The 25,759-nt window shown below is 46.0% G+C and overlaps 1 protein-coding gene across 1 annotated transcript; it reads right to left on the bottom strand.

The window, feature by feature from the left end:
• Window positions 1-1,219: 1,219 nt before the first annotated feature.
• On the bottom strand, window positions 1,220-25,719 carry LOC116845422 (collagen alpha-2(IV) chain). Its single transcript, XM_032818082.1, has 27 exons — window positions 24,792-25,719; window positions 23,899-23,944; window positions 15,604-15,751; window positions 14,679-14,936; window positions 13,285-14,525; window positions 13,066-13,200; window positions 12,880-12,987; window positions 12,463-12,684; window positions 12,195-12,383; window positions 12,011-12,127; window positions 11,713-11,877; window positions 11,256-11,558; window positions 10,780-11,163; window positions 10,254-10,460; window positions 10,001-10,169; window positions 9,793-9,920; window positions 9,080-9,518; window positions 8,602-8,951; window positions 8,210-8,476; window positions 7,955-8,126; window positions 7,571-7,816; window positions 7,030-7,395; window positions 6,639-6,854; window positions 5,967-6,338; window positions 5,066-5,237; window positions 4,275-4,389; window positions 1,220-2,857 (listed from the first exon to the last, which is right to left on the bottom strand). Exons 1-27 carry the CDS (start codon window positions 24,809-24,811, stop codon window positions 2,600-2,602), a joined length of 6,813 nt encoding a protein of 2,270 aa, XP_032673973.1. The 5' UTR covers window positions 24,812-25,719; the 3' UTR covers window positions 1,220-2,599.
• Between the last annotated feature and the right edge of the window lie 40 nt (window positions 25,720-25,759).

Below are 25,759 nucleotides of genomic sequence, written 5' to 3'. Positions count from 1 at the left end.
ATACGACGGGCGGCAGCCGCCGCACGAGCGAAATAAACTGCCGTGGTGATTAGTGGGAATAAATTTCTCTCACATTCCTGGCGATAAAACGGACCCTGTGAAACGTTTCTGGGATTCAATTAAAGTCTTGAAGTAATTATATATCAAGGGAAAAGGAACTCGAGAAAATGTTTGCTACGAATGGTACCGTTAAAGTACACCTTCCTCTGCCGCGTTTTTCAATTAGACCGTGTATGTAACGTAAAAGGCATGTATAACAGTAATCGATACGATCGATCGACCCTTTTAGCCGTTCGCAAACTATCCGCGTATGAAATTAACGGATCAATATGAGCCTGCAATCCGGAGAATTCTTGCAGAAAATTATACATCGCTGCGAGTGTGCGCGCTGTGCATGCAAAATTCAATTTGAAATATTTTGTTTCTCTTATACATACATTTTACAATTCCGTATTTCCCATTGCACGGCTTTTATCGGCTCGGAGACGCGTAAAATTTCCGACATTGCCCTGTAAAATGAACGCGCCTCGCAAAAAAATTGCTTTTCGAGCGGTACGGTGTGCGCTCTACTGCGACCATCGTTTCAACTATGGATATGGATTAAGTGTTAATGATTCACAACAAGTCGTCGAATGCGCTATCACGAGTTTCGTGCCAATATACATTTATGCATTCCGCACGCCAAGGCTTACCTGTTTTTCTTTCTTTTTTGCACAATGGGTGCAACCGTTCTGAGTCAGCACGCGTTAACATCAACAAGTTTGAATTTGTCCGGTAATTCTCGTAACACCTGCCTGCGCGCAAAATGGACAAAAATGTTTACCGGGTTTTCCCCTCTCGAGAGGGATGTCAGTCATGTAAAAAAAAAAAAAAAGGAAAAAGGACGAGAGAGATTAAACCGGGGATCTCGACACGTCTTTCTCTGCAACGCGAACCTTTGCAGGAAATTACGAATGAAGCATATAGTACATTCTGCAATTGCAACATCAACTAACTGTACTGTATCCTTTTAATAATTAAGCTTCCATCGACAACTCGTGCATTAAAAAATAACAGTATCACTAGACATGATATTTTTTTATAAATGTAAATCGAATGGAGCGCATTCGTGAAATATTGAACACTTGACAAAATAACAAAAGATATTTCGATTATCTCGCGGATGAAAGCCAATCGCTGCAGCGCAGATACAAATTAACACACCAAACCTCTGTCCATGTATCACAATATTTTTTTTTTATTTTTCATTCAGACTATTGTATTCACATTTGCGTTATAGTGTTCTCTAGCATTTCGTCTAGTTAAAAGTATTTTACACTCTTTTTCGCCCAGTAAAAAAAAATTAACCGAGACGCGAAAGTCTCCCAGCATTGCGCAATAATACAGACACAAGAATTACAACGTGTATAAAAGGAGCAATTTCGCATAATTAAGTCGGCTATGTTCTTCTTCCTTTATGCGTCTGCTCGCAAGAAGAAGAGACACTCAACAAAGACGAGATAAATCAAACGGCCCAGAAATCATTCTAACATCATTTCGGGTTACGCTCGCTTACTCACTATTTCAGGGTCGGATGCGGACGAGTACGAATGAGAGCCAGTGAAGTTTGAAAATAGAATTTTATTAGCTACGTAGCAAAATACCTATTTATTTAAATATTTGGCGTCACACGATTACCAGGCTAAAGATCATTTATATTAATATACAATATGTAAAATGTGCCATATTGGATATGGGCAGTGTCCGTGGTAGAGTACGATAAACTTAGACTTCAAATACAAGAGATTCATACGAAAGATATAAATATATATTATTTTACATGCTAGAAAGAGAGAGAAAGGAAAAGAGAAAGAGAGGGTAGTACGCGCTAGAGGCACTTGCTTGGATAGTTATACGTATAAAAAAAAGAGAACAAAAATAAGAAGAAAACACATATGGCGAAAGAGGCAGCGTTCGCGGGGAAGATGAAAGGGCGGTTAACGAGCGAGGAGGCTGGCTCTCGGGAAAAAGAAGTTACCGAGGACGGAGACATAGAGACGGTGTAAGGGACGAGGAGTCGGGCAGGAATAACGAAGATAAGACGTGGTTACGGAACACATCAGGTATAGGAGAAGAAAGAGAGAGGATCACGAGGGAGGGACGTGTCGCTCTCTTTATTTCGACGTCGTCGACGCGGATCGAGCGAGTCCTCTGAACTTCCGTTCCGTCGTTCCATCGCGAGACGTTACCGCTCTCTTCTTCCTTGTTATCAGGGAACGAAACCGGTCGTAATTTCGACGGGCTCTATTTTCCGTGCCGCGGCAAAATGTACCTCTCGAGCGAATCGTCGTCTTTCCCGTCGTCTCGTGTAAACATGGAGATCATTTTCGCGTGTCGAGAGAGACTCGGAATTCGAGAACTCGACGGAATCACCGTCGGCTCCGATACCCTGCCCGTTATATTTGTAGTTTCGTTTCTGTTCTCGTGTAAAAAAAATCGGGAGAAGAAAGAAGTGTGTTCGTGTATGCGTATGTACGTGTACATACACTGTGTGTGTGTGTGTGTGTGTATGTATATATGTGTATGCGCGTACGTGTAACAGTGTGTGTAACGCGTAGTTTTACGTATTCTTTATACAAACTTGGCAGCGACTTATTCGGGACCTAAGATTGCCCGCCTTTAGGGTCTGCTTCTCGGGACTCCTGAACTGCTGACTGTCTTCTATAGTTACCATCCAGAAGCTGAACTGATTAGAATAATAATGGCAGTGTCCTTTGGCGCCGTTGCACTCGATAAACGGTGTGGCACGGAAGTCCTCCAGACAGGAGCCAGGACTCGACAGGGACTGGCCGCCGCCCTGGGAACCTGCGCCGGTGTGCTGAAACGCGGAAAAATTCAATCGATGAGCAGGAGCGAAAGAGAGTGCTCGAGTGTGCCGAGCACGCGATTTACGATTTCTGACAACCGAGCGGGAGTCATATTTTTCTCGTTTAATTGAAGTATTGGAAATAGCGGACCGCCACCGTGCTACTCAAATGTCTTCGTCAGAGTGCTATAAAATTCCAATGAAGGCAAGACGTCTCGGGTAAAATGGATCTCTCTTTCTCGGCAGAAGCGATCTTTGCTCAGCGACAGGTCGCGACGATGAAATTTTGTTTTATTTCGAACATGATTGATGCGATCTCTCTATGTAGCAAATTCCAAGTGAATCATGAATGTGAGTGTCAGTAAAAAGACGATCGTGTAATCGCCGAAAAACAGGCTTTTTTCCACGCTCGGCTATTGTATACAATATACAGGGTGTCCCGAACCTCCATGATGACCCTTGGTAAGAACGTAGAACGGATTGAGGTGAGCAAGAAAGTCCTGTGAAAGGTTTGGGATATTCGCAATAATAATCGAAATATTAATTAAGAAAGATTGATGAATGATCACGCGCGATATAGTAGATAAGCTGCAGTGGGGTCGTCTGCCGTTGTATACTCATATATTAAGTCAAACTGAACAAAAAAGTCCTCTACTATTTTGCAAATGGTCCGTCATAGATTTTTAAATATTAAAGAAAATTGTTACATATATGATTGTATACCATAATGCATAAATTTTCTTTAATTAATATCCAAAAATCTATATGGTAATTTATAAAATAGTAAAGGACTTTTTTGTTCAGTTTGATTTAATGTATAAGTATACAACGGCGCCACTGCAGCTCATCTACCATATTGCGCATAATCATTCACTAATATTTTTTAATTAATATCTTGACTATTATTGCGAATATCGCAAAACGACACAGGATTTTCTTGTTCACCTTAATCCGTTCTACGTTCTCACCAAGAGTCATCATGGAGATTCGGGACACTCTGTATGTATAAAAATTTTTAATGCAAATATTAATATATGATCATAGAGTAATTCCTTAAAATACCTATCTTACACTGAGAAAAAAGCGGTTGAATTGACAAAATCGACGGTTATCAAAATCGGCAGCCATCAAAGAAACATTGGATCAATTCAACAAAGTACAATTTGATATAGTAATTTCAACGCAACTTATTGTTGCATTAACATTGTACTTTGTTGAATTGATCCAATGTTTCTTTGATGGCCGGTGACCGCCGATTTTGTCAACCGCTTTTTTTTTCTCAGTGTACAAATACTCAGTTCTATAGAAAACCTCGTCACGTTATTTTTTTATATCACGAATCGATCTACGCAGTAGACGCGTAGGGGGTGAGTTGGCTCGCATATGTTACGCATATAAATGGTCTATGTGTACGAATAAAATTACTCACCATGAGGAAACTATAACCGATCCAAAGGCCGGACCATCCCGCCGGACATTCTGGAATGCTTATCGTTTGGCTGTGTACCGCTATCACGTTAGCTGGAACTTCGCACACCACGCATCTATACCAGAGAAATCATTGTTATCTGATGAGTAAAAACCCGCACAAATAATTCGCTGAGTACCAACGTACTCACAAGTTTCATACGTTGAAGAAAAACAGAATTAGTAAGTCAAGAATAAGTCCACACACATAAGTATGTGAGTCGGATTTCGGCTTGAAAATACTGATGTCAACTCTGCATTGTTTTCTCGTAACCGGTACTATGTTTATTAATTAGGCACTATTTTTAGAATTTCTTTCAATTCGTTAAATCGTTTTAAAATCATCAGTTTGTCGATCTACTCGACGATGTATTCCCATTGAGTTTTGAAAAACGTCGAGAATGGAAAGAAATTTTTTTTTTTAAATATAATAAATTTGATTTCAAAAGTACATTATGAAGTTCGGCTTGTTCTTTTCGACTAATTTTCACTGATCTTTTTTTCGTGACTGAAATTAAAAGGCTTAATTGCCGCGATATTTAATCTCGAATATTAAAGACCGGCGCATCATGCCGCGAATTTTTCACCGAGAAAAACCCGACTTTCAATTTTTTCATATAGCTGATAGAACATCCGCTTCACGACACAGCTTCATAATTGTCCTCTCCGAGGAATGCAGCACTATTTCTTTTGCACTCGTGACAAGTATCTCGACAGCATACAACATGTAAAGCGAATATTCTCTAGTCGTACCTGGAGATATATTCCTCTATACCCGATTCCTCGACGGGCATCATGGGAATTGGACTATTGGTCGATAACCAGTAAGAGCGATCATTGCGACTAGCGTAATGGCAGACGTTGTTGACGTCGCAGAACAGGAAGGGTATCGTCGCGAACTTTCGTATACACGAGCCGGCGTAACCTGTTTCATGATAATTTATACGACAAGTTCGATTATTGCGCACACATATTGAAAGAAAAAAAACGGAATCACGCGTGTGACGCTGACTTGCTGTCATTACAACTTCTCCCCGACGGTTTAAGTTCAACTCATATTAATAAATCTTGCATCGATTGCAGTTGAACGAAGGAAAAATACGAATACATTTATCGCACCACAAATATGCATTAGCTGCATAGGTGCTAAACAGCCTATAAGCGCGCAGAAATATGTGGCGCACTGCATATAAACTCGTTGAATAATGAATTTAATCGCGTGTTAATGCGCGACAACGTCACACGTGACAATTTAATCCTGATAATCGAGACAAATCTACTAAATCTCTCTACTAAATTACATCCATAACAGGTACGGGTCAGAAGGTCGCAATACGCGCTCATAAAATCAATCCCGAGAAAATTTATAACAATACTGTAATATCAAAAGAAGAAATCTCCTCTTAATATCTTCCTCATAATATCTTCTCAGTGTTCTTTCATTAATTCACGCGGAAGCAAAAAAGAAATAAGAAAACCGGACATATGATTTGTAATATATCACTTCATCTTAGAAAAATCGGCCTAAATATTTTTAAGTCAGTTTAGTTATCATCTAGCTATCTTCAGCTATAATCTGTTTTAAAATCGTGTTATGAAATTTTATAATTAAAAAGTGCACAATTTTTTTTTTTTGCTTTAACGTTAAACTCACCTAAGTCTTGGGAGTGCGCTCTCTCGTCGCCATCAGTATACAGCAGACTGTATCCTTCCCAAAGCTTGATATGTCCTGGTTCGCAGGCCGGTACGGCTTGGCTTTGACTGTGTTTCACCAGAAGGATACCGGTAAGATAATCAGGTGTCTCTTCGCAAGGTGCGCCGGGCTCGCCGATAAATCCGGGCGCACCGACGGGACCTTGAAGACCTGGCAAACCGGGCGAGCCGACCGGTCCGGGCAAACCTGGCAAGCCAGATGGTCCGACTTGGCCATTGAGACCTGGAGCGCCTTTGATTCCATCCAAGCCGGGGAAACCTGGTGGACCTGGAAGTCCTTTCTCTCCCGGTAGACCGGGTGGTCCGTTTGATCCTGCGAAAAAAATTTACATTCAAATTTCTAATTTCTAGCGCATAGATGCGCGAATAGTCCGCGAATAATATTTCATGGACACATAAACATGGACTTGAAGTCGAAACGCGATGTAAAAGTATCATCGTGCGCTTTGAATTTTCGAGAAAACTTATGTCGTGAGTACTTGTGAATCAAATTATCATCGGTGTCTCACGCATACTTCATCTTTATATCTTATATAATTATCTTATATAATTATCTTATGTAATTTGTATTAAGATTATTAAGTTTTTACAAATATCCTTTTTGTAATCATACCCGGATATCCGCGATCTCCTTTCGGTCCCATTGGTGGCTCGATACAATCTTCGCCCTTTTCACCTTTTTGACCCACATAACCGATAATACCCGGCGTACCGATTTGGCCAGTATATCCTCTATCGCCCTTCTGACCAATTTCTCCGGGCGGACCATTCAAACCATCCCAACCTCTCTCACCCTTTTCACCTGGGATTCCGTCCAATCCAGTTGGTCCTGAAAATTGACGATCCATATAGTTTAGATATATAGTCCAAATACTTTTTTTCTTTTTTTATATCTAATATAAATGATTTTATTAGTATTTTAATATAGGTCAAGATAAATACGTTTCATTTTGCGATAGTAATATTTTTGGGCATCTGAGTGGCTCAAAGTATTTAAATTTCACCTGTAGGACCGGGTTCTCCTTTTTGTCCTGGAGCGCCGAACAATCCAGGCGATCCTTGATCACCTTTGGGACCTCTCTCACCAGAGAATCCTGGCGCACCGTCCAAACCTCGAGCTCCATCGCGTCCTGGTACTCCAGTCAGACCCTGTGGTCCTGGCTCGCCTTTTTCACCTTGTGGTCCAACCGGTCCGTAAGGTCCAACGTTTCCTTTCGGTCCTGGCAAACCAGGCAATCCCCGTTCACCCTTTTCTCCGGGTCGTCCTGGTATACCGTCTCTACCATGTTTGCCCAATAAGCCAGGTAGACCTTTCTCGCCCTTTATCGTAACTCCAGAAACACCAGGAATACCAGGAGCTCCTTGATCACCTACATGAAAAACAAAATTCAATAAGTTTGCGGAAGAATATTTCTGTAATATAGCATAAATAAGAAATTACGATATATGAAGTTTTCTAGAATTTGAAGTTTAGTTTAACATGAGAGAAAACATTCTTTTCATTTTAATTAAATAAAATTTCATTTTGCTTAAATAAGATCATACCTTTAGGACCAGGGGTACCATAAGGTCCAGGAACTCCTTCAGGTCCAGGTGGACCTCTGTCACCCTTTTCGCCATCATATCCACTGATACCTTCCAAGCCTCGATCTCCTTTCTCTCCAGTGATGCCAGGTGATCCAGGAATACCTGGTTCACCCTTTTCACCCTTGATCTGTATTGTTGGTCCTGAAGGACCGCGATCTCCTTTCTCTCCAGGTGCTCCCAGAATACCAGGCAGTCCGGCGATTCCTGAAATTCAATTTTATTTGGTTTTACAATAATCTAATTTCAACTTAAATTTTAATTTCATAAGGCACGCATTTTCTTATTTCTATTACAACCCAATGCAATGAATGGCATTTGTAAAAACTGATATATTCCTTATACCTGGCATTCCGCGATCTCCTTTGACACCATCGAGTCCAGGTCGACCAGGGGATCCCATATCACCATCGATTCCAGGAAAACCTGGCGATCCCGGTGGCCCGACATCACCATCTTCGCCAGGAATTCCATCTATGCCTGGCGGTCCTACTTCTCCAGATGCACCTGGTGAACCCTGTCAATAATAATGACAAAGAAAAACAGTATTATACCATTTCGTTAATGTCTCGAAATATCGTTATAAAAATAAGTCTATACCAAATCTCCTTTTATTCCGGCGAATCCTTGTACACCAGTGTCACCCTTTTGACCCTGGAATCCTGGCGTTCCATCTAGACCTGGGATACCTCGCTCACCCTTCAATCCAGGCCTTCCGTCACGGCCGATACCTGGTTCACCAGGTTCGCCCTTCGCACCATCGACTCCATCTCGACCCGGAGGACCTTGAGGACCTCGTATTCCAGGCATTCCAGGCTCACCCTTCTGTCCTTTCTCCGAAACTTGACCTGGTTCTCCTTTCCTTCCCTGATTACATAATGAAAAATATTGGATATAATATGATACATTTACATTTACAGATATATTCCTAATACCACATAGGCATAATCACAAGCGACTCTTTTTCTAAATTGTGCAATGAAGATATTTACCGGTAGACCCGGTAGACCAGTATCACCCTTCAATCCGTCGTGACCGATAGATCCTGATAAACCAGGTGCTCCATGTGGTCCTTGATCTCCTTTCATCCCAGATATTCCAGGACGACCAGGCTTTCCTTCCATACCTGGTAATCCAGGGAATCCTGGTGAACCTTTCTCACCACGTTCTCCTTTAATACCCAGTGTACCCTCCATACCGGGTATGCCTGGAGATCCAGGCAAACCTCGTCTACCGGGATATCCTTTTGGTCCATCGATACCTGGTTCACCGCGATCACCCTTTGCGCCTGGGAATCCTGGGAGACCGGCTCTACCGGGTTCTCCCGGTAATCCTGGTTCACCTGTGGATCAAATAATCATTAATACACTTTGTAGAATTTCGATTACAAAAAAATTAGTTTAGAAAATTTTCATTTTATACATGAAATGGTATCAGCAATCAGCAAAAGTCACGATGATCATATCGTACCTTTGTTTCCGTCGGCTCCTGGAATACCAGCAACGCCCGGAGGACCAGGAGGACCAACCAGACCGGTGTCTCCTTTCTCACCAGGCGCTCCAGGCAAACCGTTTATTCCCGGTGCACCGATGTCTCCTTTTTCGCCAGTAAAGCCCGCTAATCCCTGGTAACCAATTTGACCTTCTTTGCCTGGTGGTCCAGGAAGACCCTTTTCTCCCTTTTCACCCGGAGGACCAGTTAGACCAGGACTACCCTTGACTGATATACCAGGTTCTCCTTTATCACCTTTCGGAGCTGGTGCACCTGGGAATCCTCTAGGTCCTTCTCGACCAGGTTCTCCCGGGAAACCCATAGGACCCACATCGCCTTTGTCACCGCGCGGACCTGGTAATCCTCTTGGACCGACGGGACCAGGGGCACCAATTGAACCAGGTGGACCAGATGGGCCCTATTTGCAATTTTTAGATGATTACATTATACTTTTAATAACATTATGTTATTCCATAAAGGAGTGTGTATGATACAGTTATATCAGATATTGTTCCAAGATATCTTGTAGAATAATATCTGTCGAAATGAAAGTTTAGATTATTATAGAAATCATTCGTTAAGAGTGCAATTGAAAGAATTCGTTCACTTACAAAATTAAAAATATAATAGTTTTTATAAGATATATAATAATTTTTTTATAAGTCTTTGCTCGGTTATATAAATATACGTACCTCGAAACCTTGCAATCCTTTATCACCGGGTCTTCCATCCCCACCAGGAGGCCCGGGTTCTCCTTTGTCGCCGGTTAAACCTCGATCACCTTTGAAACCCTTCATCAAGTGAACTGGTGGACATTGACCTAAATACAAGTAAATTGATAAATAAATATTCAAAGATTTAAAACAACTCAAAAATTAAGAAATATTAATTAAATCTTACCAGGTTCACCCTTTGATCCGTATAGACCAGGCTCTCCTTTTTGTCCTGGAGAACCTGATCGACCTGACTCTCCGGGTTCACCTTTCACACTTAAACCTTTCTCTCCTTTATATCCAGGAATACCCGGTTTCCCAGGAGTGCCATCTTGTCCAGGAAAGCCGCGGTCTCCCTGGAAGTGATGAGTTTACAAATCGACATGCAAAAGAAAGAATCTTCCAAAACAGATATTGACAACTTTCGAAGTTAATCTTACTGGAGTTCCTTTAAGCCCTGGGAAACCTTCGAATCCGGGTCTACCCTTTTCTCCCGGAGCTCCTTCTGGTCCTGGCGGACCTTGTCGACCAGACTCGCCACGCACACCTTTATCACCTTTCTCCAATTTGAGCATGTTCTGTGTAACTAACGCTGGGGCTCCGGGTTCTCCTTGATGTCCTGGAGCACCGGGTATACCATCTTTTCCCTTATTGAAAAATTGATATACTTGTTTTTATTTAATAATTCATTATTGCAGTCGCATATGTGGATACAAAAGTAATGTGACATATATATATATATATATATATATATATATATATATATATATATATATATGTGTGTGTGTGTGTGTGTGTGTGTGTAATTACTTATCTATTATTTAGTTTTTTACATGTTAAAGAGAAATTTGATATTTTGAATCCAAAAAAATTATTTATCGGAATTATACTATTATTGTATAAATATCCAAATAACGTCATCAAAATTTAAAGAACAAATTAATAAAAGCAGTGTTATTAACGTACTGGAAGTCCCGGAGGTCCGATCGCGCCTGGTAATCCATCCATCCCCGGTTCTCCGGGGAAACCGCGTTCTCCGGGCGGTCCTCGAGGTCCTGTAAGTCCTGGGATACCATCCGTACCGCGGTCTCCTTTAGTACCTCGCAATCCCGGCAAACAATCCTGACAGCGGCCGCCGATATCTCCTTTTTCACCGGACCCTCCTGGCAATCCTGGTATGCCATCTCTTCCTGGCGATCCTGCTTCTCCAGTCTCACCCGGTGCGCCCGGTGCTCCTGGGATACCATCCAGAGAGTCTCCCGGTCGACCTCGGACACCCGGGTAACCGCGTTCTCCTTTTTGACCTTTCTCTCCGTCAAAACCAGGCACTCCGTCCAACCCTTTTGGTCCCTATCACACGATATAATAATTTTTTTTAATTTTTCAAATAGCACTTTGATAATGTATAAATTTGGAATAGCAAAATTTAATCATGTACTTACTATTCTCGATAATCCTTTCTCTCCCGGCGGTCCTCGTGGTCCCGCTGGTCCAGGTGGTCCGTCAAATCCGCGTGGTCCTGCGCCTCCTGGGAATCCCGTTAAGCCAGGCTCACCTTTTCCACCTTTCTCGCCTGGTAAACCTTCCGGACCTGGAATTCCGGGTATTCCGGGACCTCCTTGTATTCCTATAGGACCTCTTGGTCCTGGATCTCCTGAATAACCATCCGCTCCTCGTGGCCCGGTAGCTCCTGGGAAACCGCGCGGTCCTTTTGGTCCTGGCGGTCCTGGTCTTCCTTTACCACCCTACAGTATAATGTTCAAAAAATTAAATAGTATTTCCGATATTTAAATCACGAAAGAGCTAAATATTAATGTAATTATATAAATATAATATAATTGTATTTATGTACAAATTTTCTGAAAATAGTTTTATTAAAATTTTGAGATTAAAACTTACTCCTGGTGGTCCAGGAGGCCCTCGTAATCCTGGGACTCCCATCGACCCGTCTCGACCAGGTTCTCCCTTTTTACCAGGACGCCCTCCAAGTCCCTCCAATCCATCGATACCTCGATCACCCTTTCGTCCAGGAGGTCCTGGTGGTCCAGAGAAACCATCTCTGCCCTAAAATCCAACAATGATAGTAGATTACTTTTATTAATTTACAGGCTATCTTATCCATTTCAGTAAGATCAATTAATGACATCTAATAGCTCCATTTGAATACCATAAAAGCCATTAATATAAATATACTTACACGAATACCTGGTGCTCCCGGGAGACCCTTTTCTCCCTTCTGGCCGGATCCTCCGGGTATACCATGATCGCCTATGAAACCTGGTTCGCCTTTCTGTCCTTCCGGTCCCATTTCACCCTAAACGTTACTCGAGTTAAACGATGCCGTAGCACGAGAAGATCAATTATATTTCTCTTTATCATACTTTATCTCCTTTATGTCCTGCTTCTCCTTGCGGTCCTGTTACTTCTCTGACACCCTCGAACGGCATGATAGGCGCGGTTGTGCCTGGAGGTCCTGGGTCTCCCTTTTGACCCTTGTCTCCCTTCAACCCTTCAAATCCGAGACCCATGTTTCCCTTCGCTCCTTTCGGACCTGGTACGCCAGAAGCTCCCTGAATTTACACATAACATCATATGTAAGCTGTAAGAACGTAAAAAAATGTAAACTCGGTGAATTTGAACGATACTCACGTAAGGACCTCGTTCACCCTTCGGACCAGACAAACCCCGTTCTCCTTGTAAACCCGGCGGTCCAGGAGGACCTCTCACACCGTCCATACCAGGTTCACCCTTTTGTCCTACCGGGAAAGAACCAGCGTACGCAGGTTGACCTTTTTCTCCTTTAGGACCAGGCACGCCTCGAAAGCCACGAGGTCCTGGTTCTCCAGGAATACCTTTACGTCCGGCAGCACCCTAAAACACGTATTGTCAGCTTGACATACGTTTTGGGACCTTATTGTAGATAATCTTATTACATGAGGTCCTTCAAATACCACATATTTTAAGATTTTTTTATTATGATTTGAATATCACTCGTAAATCAAATAATAAAAAAATACAAGTTTAAAATATTAAGTATTCCACGATATATATGATATGAATACTTACATCTGTTCCGTTGCAACCATCGGCACCGGGCAAACCGGTTGGTCCCGGAGGTCCTTGTACTCCAGGTACGCCGTTTATACCGGGAAAACCGGGCATACCCATTTTTCCCTTGAAGAATGCAAAATTATTTCTCGAGAAGAATTACAACGCGTAAAATACGACCGCGTAGAGGCAGAGAATACGTACTCTGTCACCTTTGATACCGTGCGGCCCCTGTGGACCGGGATCTCCTTTCTGTCCTTTGGGTCCTAGAAGACCTTCTGTTCCTGGAAATCCTCGTTGACCCTTGGGACCTTGCGGTCCTAATACTCCCGGTGGTCCCTGAATAAGAATATCGTGATTAAAAGCCGCAATTTTCTTCAAATATTTTAACGATCGTTTTATTATCGACCCTCGAAAACCAACCCGCGATCCTTTCTCGGCGAAACACTTGGGTATACAGCACTGTCCAGATCCCGATCCTGTGCAGTTTCGGGGTGCTCCCGGCATCGGTACCGCCTGGTAATTACTCGGGTAATTTTCATTATCTCCGGCGGCACCATTGCCACCATAACTGCCACCATATCCGCCACCGCGAGCGCCGCCGTGAGGATCACCGCCACGTGGATCACCGCCACCGCGAGCGCCGCCGTAAGGATCACCGCCACCGCGAGCGCCGCCGTGAGGATCACCGCCACGAGGATCACCGCCACCGCGAGCGCCGCCGTAAGGATCACCGCCACCGCGAGCGCCGCCATGAGGATCACCGCCACGAGGATCACCGCCACCGCGAGCGACGCCGTGAGGATCACCGCCACGAGGATCACCGCTACCGCGAGCGCCGCCGTGAGGATCACCGCCACCGCGAGCGCCGCCGTAAGGATCACCGCCACCGCGAGCGCCGCCATGAGGATCACCGCCACGAGGATCACCGCCACCGCGAGCGACGCCGTGAGGATCACCGCCACGAGGATCACCGCTACCGCGAGCGCCGCCGTGAGGATCACCGCCACCGCGAGCGCCGCCGTAAGGATCACCGCCACCGCGAGCGCCGCCATGAGGATCACCGCCACGAGGATCACCGCCACCGCGAGCGACGCCGTGAGGATCACCGCCACGAGGATCACCGCTACCGCGAGCGCCGCCGTGAGGATCACCGCCACCGCGAGCGCCGCCGTAAGGATCACCGCCACGAGGATCATCGCTATCGCGAGCGCCGCCGTAAGGATCACCGCCACCGCGAGCGCCGCCGTAAGGATCACTGCCACCGCGAGCGCCGCCATGAGGATCACCGCCACGAGGATCACCGCCACGAGGATCACCGCCATCGCGAGCGCCGCCGTAAGGATCACCGCCCCCGCGAACGCCGCCGTAAGATTCACCGCCTCCGCGGCCATAAGTGTCCCCGCTTCCACGACCGTAAGATTCGTCGGTTCTACCTGTCCACGTCGGACGCGGAAAGTTTGTTGATCCTCGGCCATGAGGATCTCCAACATTTCTGCCGCGATCATCTTCGGTAAAGTTATAGTTTGCGTAAGGATCTTCAGTTGGGTGAGGATCTCTGCTGCCGTAAGGATCGCCTTGTTGTCCGCGACCATAATGGTAGCCTCTTCCTCCTCCTCCTTCTTCTCCTCCTGCTCCTCCTTCTCGCTCGTTATCGCCGGCACCTGAAAGAAGATGGTTGCATATGATTAAGGATATACGGATGCATGTAGTACAGTAAAGGAATAATAAATCAGTGTGTAAGATTTAGAGCAGCCCCGGAAGTAAAGATAAATGCGCTGCAGTCTATGATAATTAACAAAGTCAGGATCAATTACCACTGTATGTGTCGTATCCGTCGCCACGACTATCGGGATAACCACCCGGTCGGTTTTCGTCAATTCCAGATCCTGACGTGCCGCCACTGTCAGGGTATCTGTCGTCCCGCGAACCCGTTCGGTCGTAAGGATACCGGCCCGAGTAACCTTGACCATAAGGATCACTCCGGTTTCTGTAGTAGTTCCACTGCCGAGTCCTCTCGTCAGGACTGTGATAATCAGTGGAACTGCCGTTCCGCCTTTCTGCGTCCTCGTATCCTGGACATGCCAATTGGTGAACGTAATCGGCGGGATTCTAATGATACTGTTTCCGGCACTTATCCCTATTACGAATTGCCAAATTTCAGAGAACGGCAGAACGCGGCCCGCTGCACGCAACGAAAATTGATATTCAGCTCGTAGGCAAACAGTCTGCACGGAACGGCGTTTGGAACGCATTCAGATTTCTTGATCGACTGTAATTTTATGCACTACTCTCTTAAAGTGAATTAGTGAATAGTCACTGATATCAGTTATAAGTATAGCACTGAGCACTTTCAGTGTAAATCAGTGTACATTCACTGTTTTCAGTGATGTTGACTGATTCATTTTAAGAGAATAAGCACAAAATCTTGCGTAAAAACTTTTTTGTACCGTGCTTTTTTATACGAAAACATATTTCATGTAAATTCGACTTTTGAACGCCTTATATGCAAAATTTCTTTTTTATATAAAACTGTGTTTATTTCATGAAAGTATAAGATGCAACGATATCCCATACTATTCCTGTCGCAAATTCGACAACATAATTTTTTTATATTGCTAACGTATGAATAGATTAATGAATAGATGAATAGATTACTGAATAGATTAAAGAGAAGATGTATAGCGGATACTCTTCTCGCACAATGACCGGAAAAAAAGCATAAAGAAGAACCTTCGTTACCTGCGATGAACCCTCTATCTGTATATTTCCATCCCAACGGATTGTTGTAATCGTCATCGCTATCATTTTCATGCTTTCCTGGAATATCACCTCGCCCTCCTAGCGGCACGACCGGCGGTGGACTCGGCCATGATGTGTGATTAAATTGCTAAAACAAATATTCAGACAAATGAAAAGCCCCGTAAATGGAATTGGAAAAGTGCGCGCGGCGCCGGTACGATCAATAAAACACGATATCAGCCGCGAACTGAGAGGATACAGGTGTGCGCGAGACATAGAGGATGAAAAGAGGGGCAACAAATTGTCGTTTGTCAAGCTCGTAGAGCAAAGTGTGTTCGAGCAATAATACTGCGATTAACGGGTGTGATAGAAAACCACGTGTGTTCAGGAATTTCAAAACTATATCTTCCGAAGCACCGTACTATAAAATATCATACACGATATACAACTACGATCCCCATTGCAAATAATCCCCGTTTTTCGTTTATCGATCACTTTCAGTACTCGCTCGTAAATAACACGGGATATTCTCGGTACCGGGATATTCTCCTATGCAGGAAACGTAACACGAAGATTCGCGCATTATTCGGTAAGCCTACCGCAATTCGCACCCAAAATCGCTTTCAGGCCGATGAAAGAATTGCATTGCGCGAAACACGACCCTCGGTGAACGAGATCTCATATTCTATATAGCGGCAAGCGAGTCTAATTGTAACATTGCATCCGCGCCAAAATGCAATCGATAACATCGCATCCGCGTCTAATTGAGAGACTCGGGAAAATCAAAACTCCGAAAGAGAAAGAGAGAGAGAGAGAGAGAGGTGAAGAAGAAAAGTATATTCTTTGGTACGCTCTATGTAGTAATCGAATCTCATTGTAGTATTGCAGACGCGCCAAGACGTAATCCATAATATCGTATTCGCGTCCAATCGAGAGCCGGAAAAATCAATACTCCGAAGAAGAAGAGAAAGAAAACAAGCGGAGCGTGAGATCTCGGACGGCGACGCGATTGAATGGAATATCAGCTTGGCGTCGAGTTTTTCGTGGCATATCAATATGGCACGCCCCGTGCAAATTTGATTTCAGTCGGACCTGCGACGCATTATATTCATAGAATTAATAACGGCAAGCGACGTACGCGTCTTCTTAATTTGCAGAAGCTTCAACGGTGAGATTGCTCCCACGCGAGAGCGCATGCGAATGACGGTTTACTCGTATAACATTAAGTCGCCCTGTTATCCCCCGCGCTCGCCCATTAAATGGTATTCTTCCGAGATTTATAGGTATGCGTTCCATGACACAAGCGGCTTGGCCGTAAATTTAACGAGCTCGCATTTCGCACGGCCAAGATTTACGCTTTATCGACCGAGTGCATCGCGTTCTTACGGCGTTCCCGTGGCGAACGGTCCGGCCGGGCAAAAAGGAACGCTTTTACCGACCGATTCCGCGCGACTCCGTGAAGAAGATAAAACCAGCCTGGCGTTAGTGATCACTTCCAATGTCTTCATATCTTCTTCCTCGCCGAGTTTCTTACTGCCGATTTTACCGAGATTAATTGCCGTCGTCGGACGGAAACGTTCATAAGAGTTCCGTTTCACGGCGGGAGACGCGAGATTAACACGAGATTATTAAACTTACAAGGATCCGTGGAAATAAATAACGAGCTTCTTTCAGTCTCGGAATCTCCTCAATCGCTTAATATTGCGACGAACGCGATTACAAATCATTTCCGTTTCGCTGGGAACGACGGGACAATATATTGCGCGCAATTGTCGCGACAAGACCAACGATATTCAATGCGAAGACAAGATCAGCAACAAGAACATCGGTAAGATCAATGAGACGCACCGCTTCAGTGCATTCTCCTCCGCGAAAAGCAACAAGAACATCGGTAAGATCAATGAAACGGACCGCTTCAATGCGTCCTCCTCCGCGAAAAGCGGTTTCGCAGCAAACATAGGCAGTTGCGTCGAGATTCGCGTCGAGAACGCGCGTCATCGTTTTTCCCAGAAAGTCATTGTCTTGCCCTCGTTTTCATGTTTTTGTCCTTTTTTCGTATTCCCAGCGCTGGCACGCGCTGGCAGGAAGCGCGGGGAGATAGGCAGTTATCGTTCCGAGATGACGTACCGCTCTCGGAGTGGCTGTACGCGTCTGTGCCGCATATGCAACGCGCACAACGATAGCAGGACGATAATGTCCTTTTAAAACTTCATTCATCGGCGCACACCGTGGGACCCGAAACGCCGACTAACCCGCCCCGATTAGACGGCAGGAAGAAGATTCGCGAAGGGGCGAATTAGAGACCATATACCGCGCGCATGAATTTGAATTTATGACAGAGAATTGAAGTGTTCGAAAACGTCACGTGACACGATAGAGACCGCGATTGATTGCGATTGACTGCAATAACGGTTTGTCACTCGATCATTTTTTATACCCTCGGACTCGCGCGATTTATTTCCAACTAGGATATCACGCTTTTGAACGGTACGTGTCGAGATATATCTTGCAAAGCGCTCTCAATAATTCTGCAAGTGCGGCGAATCGAAAGAAAAAAAATGTATGGAACATTACTTGATGATGGAAACATCATCTGTTTTCCTCGGTATGTATAATAATCGCTTTCCTCGGAAAGGTTCGGAAACAATTGGAAGAATTTCTATTGGAATGTTATTTTTAAGCCCTGTAATTCTGTACAGTAACGCGTTTGGGGATAAAAAGTACTATCGATTTATCGCAGGAAGGGAGATCCGATCCACTCCAAGTTGCAAAGCTCCATCGTGAGGATCGGAATTATTGCCCCCGAAATTACCCCGCCGACTTATCTATCCGTCGGACATTAATCCCACGTCTGATTCCAATTCAGATGGGCTTGATTCATCATGAAATCCGATGATACGGAGATACGCCTCGTAAATCGCGCGCAGCTCGCGCCAAAGCGCGAAATCGTCGCGTTCCCCCCGCCGATAGATTCAATTTCGACTTATTGCGCGCCCATACGTCATCCTTTCGTGCTTCGCGCGGATCGCGTGAAAGGAGGAAACAGAAATCAAAGCTGCGAGCGGAAGTAGCTCGTGTCGGTCGGTAAACGTAGCCAGACTGCGGGCTTTCGTCTCAATGATAAACCCATCGTTCAACAATGGATCGCTCGCTCGATATAGGGAGAACGCGCCGCACACGCTGCGAATCTGCAAACCGTGAAATTATCCTGCCCGACGTTGTACGCGATTCATGAGTTATGCAGATGATAACTCAGCCTGCGCGCGGGCGCTGATGCCGCGCTGGATAATGCGTGGATTAGAAGGCCGCTTAGCACTTTCAATCTCGGATACAAATCGCTCGGAGCACAAGCTGCTCTTTTATGTCTTACGACAACGTGCCGTTAGCAAAAAAGCGTCCAAATGAATAACGAACGCATCTTATAATTGCAAAATGTCTATGGGAAACGGCATACATTGCAAATCCAAGTATGTTATTATCGGATCTCTTTTTGCATGTTTTTTACTACTTTCGACGTTTTAAATCACATCATTTATAACACGTTTAAATGTATTACATTTTAATTTACACGTCTTAAACGTCTTAAACGACGCGTAAATGGTATGACTTGAAGCCGTAAGAAACGTGTAAAAAGCGCTCTTCAGAGAGAAAATAGAAAGTTGATGAAGTTGAGAAAAAGTGGTTAAGAGTTCACTTTATATTTGTGCTCTCGCGTTGTCTCTGTATCTTTATCCTAAAGTTCGACGGAATATTCAATGTTAATAATAAGTATCAGTCAAAACAGTACATTTCGATCAAATTTACATTAAAGAGAAATTGATATAATTCAATCAAGATCACGTCATTTCCGGGGCGTCAAGGTAACGTTAATGTCTCTATCATCGAAAGGGCTCATAAGCATACGCCCGCAACTTCAAAGATGCAATAACGTGTTTCCACATTAGCCGAAGGGCTCCACTTGCCCTGAGAGAGAGCAAAAGAGGGAGAGAGAGGGAGAGAAAAAGAGACCAGGTCGAAAATCATGCACATTAAGTTCGCAACGCGTGATACCGCACCGTGACCGTGCCGAGGTTAACGTCCCGCGAGCCAAACCAAGGCCCTTCGATACTGATCGGTCGATTTGCGGCCATTACACCGATGGTTGACGACGGACAGGCAGTCGAGCGACCAAAGTCAGCGATCGGCTCTACTAGATCGACCGGCTGATTGAAATTCGCTCGTGCGAGAACGGTCCACGCGTTCGCCAGCAATTTTGCGTTTAACGAAACGCTAACCCAATTCTCTCTCTCTCTTTCTCTCTTTTCCTCTCCCTCTTATTTCCAGATACGAGATATCTTTTCGTGACGGTTCAAGAATTGTCCCTTTTATCGCCTATCTTGGCCGCCTTCGTGAATCCGCGATTACGCAACGACGTAAGAGCCGTGTATATTGTGACCGGCCGCGAGACGAACGGTCCCATTCTGCGTGTCTCTCCTCGTCCCTCCCTGCCCCGACGACCTTCTTCCTCTTCGTCCTCTCTTCTTCGTGCTTCGCTGTCTTCTTCTTTTTCTATCGCGTCCTGACCGACCTACCTGCCCGTTCGTCCGCTCTCGCCCACCCGCTCGTGTGTCTTTTTCATCTTTCGCCGTCACATCCAAGTCGGACGTGCTTAACGACCGCGGCCGACGCAGACGTTAACTCTACGTGGGACGGGGCATACGCTAATTCGTTGCTCGTGATTTTTTCTGATCCCGTGGCGGTACCACGCGCATTCATGAGCATAATGCGCCCGCCAGGGCGGCGGGGCCGGGCGTCGGATGGCGAGATTCCGATGCGTCCGCCGATTTTAATCTCGCTCGTTGAAGCGACGGGGAATTTATCGGGGACGTTTAAGGGACGCGCGCGCGGAGAAATTTGGAATTCAATTAATTAACAGGAACGACCTGGTCGGTACCAGGTTGTCGAGTTTATGAATTTTGTAATGCTGACTACGATTACGATACAGTACTCCGTACGGTAATCAGTGGACGCAGTCGAACTTTCAATTTGAATGTATGATCTTCAATAAATTTCACGTGCCGCGGGGTATGCCGGAACAGATAAACGAAAACCGCATTGTTTGTTTACTCTTAAACTTCTATTTTGTAATATAAAATTTATTTTTTCATCAAATTTTTATTACCGGATGAGTAATAAAAACTTATCATTTCCTCCTCATTTGCCGGAACGCTGTGACTTTTTAAACGCGGAAAACTGCGTTATAACTCTATAACCATTGAAATATCCACATGAGATCGTTGATGTTATGGAAGAAGTGACTTACATGCGAAATTCCTTTGTAAATATGCTATAATCTTTGGACTCCAGATCTCAGTTTCAAATATCGCCGTTCTGATATCACAAGCCAACGCGGCAATTCCTCCACGGTAAGCCCACCTATCTACCTACGCGACAATATCGCTGACGAGACAGATTCGAAGCGTGCGGCACATGATAGACAAGTGCAGAATAATTTCACCGAGCGCGATTTCTGTTCGGGGATGTATCCGCGGAAGAATTTACGCGGGCCAATTTCTCGTATTCCACAGTGCAAATTGCACCAAGTGTTGAACGGGCTCAGAATAATCCGCAAAATGACCCTCCATTCGGAGTGAAAATTTCACTGCGAATGAGATCGCGCGAAAAAGCAAGTGTCACGGGATACAAAACGCGACGTGAACAGGTGGACGAGAATCGGCCAGCGATTTTATCCCGGCGCGCCCCCGACAGGATTCCGGCGAGTTCTCTGTGAGAGAGACAGAGAGAGAGAGAGAGAGAGAGAGAGAGAGAGAGAGAGACGGGGAAATCAAGTCCTGAGCTCAATTGCCGACTATTTCCAGTAGTGACTAAGCTGGGCTCGCGTGCGCGTTGTACGCGCGCGTATGCGGCTGTAATAAAATTACAGCGAGCGCAGTTACGGCTCCGTAGGCGGACTGGTCAGTCGGAGACGACTGCCCTATTTCGGATCTAACACCTTGCCGTCTTACTGTCGCGAGTTCTCGTCGAGGAGGTAAAAGACTGAGAAGGAGGGAGTCACAACAATAGCAGGGGAGTAGACCAGAGTGCGATGGTAACTTATCCTACGGTAGCCGTGTCGATTATCCTCTTTCCCCGACGTTATTTCGAAGCTTCGCAGTCGAACACCAGCACAATTCACTAGCGTGAATGTAGGTATAAATTTTATAGACTGATCTCAGCGACAGTTTATAGAAGCAATGATTCCCACGTGTGCGACAGCAATATTTTTATCGTTAATAACAGATATTCGAGAGATCTTTAAAGAGAAAAGTCTTCAAAGGGAGAAACTTTGAAAGACCATTAAATCTGGAGATCCCACTAGTTTGTAGCACTAGCATATTGCAAGAAAGATCAAATAGAGACAGCGAAGCCATGCTGACATAATGTTACTGGCAGACCCCAGTCGTTTCCTACTGTGCTATTTGGTTACGACCGAGCATCCCGAGGATCTGGGTCGAAGAAAGGCCGCGGAAGGGCGGCGCGAATGGCTATGACAGAGGAAGCACCTGGCAGTCGGATGCTACTGTGCGATGGCATCCTGGCGAAAAATACTAAACGACCTTGTAAATCGCGTAAAACTCGCCAACATAAACGATGCCGATCGCTCTGTCACCATATGCAGTTTATAAAGCGTTTCTAATGTCGATCTTTAAAAAAAAATAGAATTTTTTGCGATACAAATGATGTGTTCTGTAAAACGACGTACCACACATTGTAGCAACGAATACTGCACGTGCTCCGAACACGCGTTTCATTCAGTAGACGATAAAGTCGCCCACTTTGTCGCATCCTGATTTCAATGGGCTACGACCGGATGTGAATAAACATTCTCGGGGTATGAACGATGGAAAATTGCTCGAGCAAAACATTTCTTCGAGATTTTCAGTGCTTCTTTCTCTTTTAAGTTTCATCAAGCACATAGTTATTCAGCATATAATTATAGAGTATGAAACAACGAATCGTTACGTCGTATCTCTCTTTCTCTCTCTCTCTCTTTTTCTCCCTTTTTCTGTCGCGAAACTTATCAGCCACAGTGGAAACGTGATGCAACGCGACTAACTAACAACCAATTAATACCGACGGCTCGAGTTAGCGAAACCCTGGTCACTTTTATTACGTCCTCTCTACGATCACCGCTATATTTGTCACACGCCTGGTAATTTTCCATAAAACTCTTATCGCCGCCGTAGCAGCGTGTAACGCGCTTAAAATACAGACCCCGCCACTTGTACGAAAGCCTCTCCCCCACCCCCTCGGTTGTTTCTCCCCCTTGTGACATTTCACACATGCGGACGAAATGTAAACTTCGAAATGTGCGTGTACACATAACAAAGCGTCTCGAATCGACAGAAAATTATAACATTTTTACGACAATCAGACTAACCAGTGCTCGCTGAATAAGAGATCGTCCAGCGCGAAAGAGTCTCGCGAAATTAAAATTCGTGAAATTAAAATTCGTGCACTTATTCGCCCAAAACAACTCCTGCTTACTCCCGTTTCGCGTGGCGAAACATCTGTTTTCTAATATATTTTCCTATATTCGGGCGCGAATATGCGCGCGTGCGGCAATCGCGAGACAAAATCTTTCTTTGCAGGTGGTGTTGATGGTATCATGTGTATGTGATGTGTGTAAACTGCACGCGCCACCAGCCAACAATACCAAACGGCCTAACCACGATTGAAACGCGATCCCCTCGATTCGGAACTGGCTTTTTCACTCGACAAACAAACGACCGTGAACAGCGAACAACGCGATGGAACGTGCAAACGTGGGTACACGTGCTGCGTGCCGCCGCAACGAACGCGCACCAGCTCGTCGCGGACGCGTGCATCAAGTGGATGGCAAGGTACATACACGCGATGTGAAACGCCAATGAATGGACCGACGAAATAAGCCGAGCAGTCGAACCGGTCGCACGACCACGATGTACCGCAAGATACATCTGCGACAACAGCACGCCGCGCGTAACGACGTGGGAACACACCATCCCCCGGGCCGCCAGACTTTTCTCGCTACATTCTCTTTCGTGGTTAAGAGATGTGTCAACCGAGTTGTTATAACGTCGACGTAATTGACGCTGGCGATCGCACGTGCGCGCGCGCGTACATCATCATTGAACAACGCCGAATGATTCCCGAGCGAAGTTGTAACTCACGGCCTATTAAAGGCTATTAATTGACATTTCGCGTCACGACGCGCGATAATGTTGCGATCACTCGCGAGAAACGGAAGTGAATCATGAATTCGTGAGTACATACCGCACCACTAACAATCCCGGCCAGCCAAACTGCGGATGCGACGAATCTGAAAGCAGAATTGCATCGCGATGTCATTTCGGAGAGGCGCAACGTGAGATCGGATCAGTGTTAGGAGCAAAAAGATGTGGAGTCACGAAGGAGAGGGTGAAAGTCGCGCGAAAATGGATATCATGGGTTTTCGCTACGAGACCACACTCCGTGATGTCGGCATGGGTCACAGCCTGATCCTCCCGGAAACAGATTTGAGATTTGAGAAGTTAAGTACGCGACATCACTGGTGCACCCCTTCCGCGAGTGTCACTCGTACGACACAATTCAGCACTTACGTTGGACCCGCGCGAGTTCACTGCTGCGGGTTCAAAGTGCGAAGCGAACGGCTTCGTCGGAGGAATTCGCTCGCGAAGTTCCGACGTCATTGAGACGAGAAACGGAGTAAATACATTCGCCACCCAAGGTGAAAGAACTCGCGTGGCTACGCGGAGAGGAAAAATCACGCGCGGAAAAGGAGAAGAGTCGTGGGAGACACGGTGGGTCCGCACCAAAGCCGTATCCAAAGGACAATCTCCTGCGCGCACGCGAGTTCACCTCATAGTCGTCCTTGGAGTCCTCTCACCTTTTCGCGGAAGCTCGCGCAAGATGGGGGTGAAACTATCCCCTCCGTGGCGTGATCAGCGCGGTCGACCTGTCTCTTGGGCGACGGGCCAAGAAGAGTAACGGACAGCAAGGAGAAGACTCAGAGGACGAAGAGGAGGTAGAAGAAGAAGAAGAGAAAGAGGAGATAAAAAGTAGACGAAGAGGAAGCCGAGGAAATCGGTCGAATCGACGGCCACAAGAGGAGGATTTGAAGCTGAGGAACGAAACCAGAGAGAAAAATAAAATCAGTGGCGACTCACCGCAATCCCAACCGGGTCATGTCGACCTCCCTATTCCGCGACGGGTCTAGGGAGCCGAGAAGCACAGGCTAAAGCACGAGCACTGCACGGACAGGCAGTCACAAAATATCGCGCGGAACCCGGCACCGAGTAGACCGATGGTGTGTGCGGACCGTCCCATCCAGGGAGGGCTCTGAATGGACTTCGGGTGGAGGGAAGGAAGGAAGGTGGAGGCGGCCGTCGCGCCGAGCCACGCCAGCTAGAATTCCTCCGCCGAAAGGACCGGGCGAGAAGAGAGAGCCTTCTCTCGGTTCCGCGCGACGGTCTCGACGTCTCGCCCGCGCGCTCACTCGCTTCGTCCGTTCGTTTTCCCCGACGACGTCGACGGGGAGATCGGTCCCCCCTCCTCACTTCTTCTCTTTTCGCTCCTGCGAGAAGAGGCCGATCAGAGTCTCCTGCCAGCCTGCCGAGAGACGAGAAGAAGAAGAAGAAGAAGAGCACGAAGGAGGCGAAGGAGCGAGAAAGAGGGAGGAAGGGGAGGAAGGAAGAAAGAACGAACGGACAGACGAACTCTCCGGGGTTGCTGGGTAGGGGAACGAAGAAGAAGCAGCCGAAGAGAAGAAGAAGAAGGAGGAGGTGAAGGAGGAGGAGGCGGAGTGCCGCTGGTTGCCTCTGAAGACCCGAACGTTCGCTCGCGCGGTCGCGCGTCGCACGAGGACTGTTGCGCGGCCGCGAGGGACCCTACCGGTGTCGGTCGCGCCGGTTCCGAGCTCTCGGTGCCGTGCTTACGGAACTTAGCCGTGCCGCGGGGTAGAGCGGGGCCCGTCAGGGAGGCCGCGCCACTGCCGCGAGAGTGCCGCGGGAGTCCGACGCGACCACGCGCAAGGATACAGGCCGCGAGATAGAGAAAGAGAACACACGAGAGCGCGGGAGGGCGGGACAGAGAGACGGGGGAAGAGAGTGATGGCATGAAAGAGAAGGAGGAACAG

The sequence above is a fragment of the Odontomachus brunneus genome, unplaced genomic scaffold, assembly GCF_010583005.1.
Source record: "Odontomachus brunneus isolate Ranch 3 - 2012 unplaced genomic scaffold, Obru_v1 Obru_scaffold_052, whole genome shotgun sequence".
NCBI lineage: Eukaryota > Metazoa > Arthropoda > Insecta > Hymenoptera > Formicidae > Odontomachus > Odontomachus brunneus.
Note: the sequence above shows the minus strand (reverse complement) of the source record. Positions and strands in the feature narration are given on the sequence as shown.

What these genes read in the sequence shown, in the direction of transcription:
- LOC116845422 (XM_032818082.1), bottom strand. Translation starts at nt 24,811, where the DNA reads ATGACCCGGTTGGGATTGCG. An exon ending in AGGGTGAACGAGGTCCTTAC is followed by an intron (nt 12,384 to 12,462) that starts GTGAGTATCGTT and finishes GTGTAAATTCAG; the next exon opens with GGAGCTTCTGGCGTACCAGG. An exon ending in AAGGATTGCAAGGTTTCGAG is followed by an intron (nt 9,519 to 9,792) that starts GTACGTATATTT and finishes AATTGCAAATAG; the next exon opens with GGCCCATCTGGTCCACCTGG.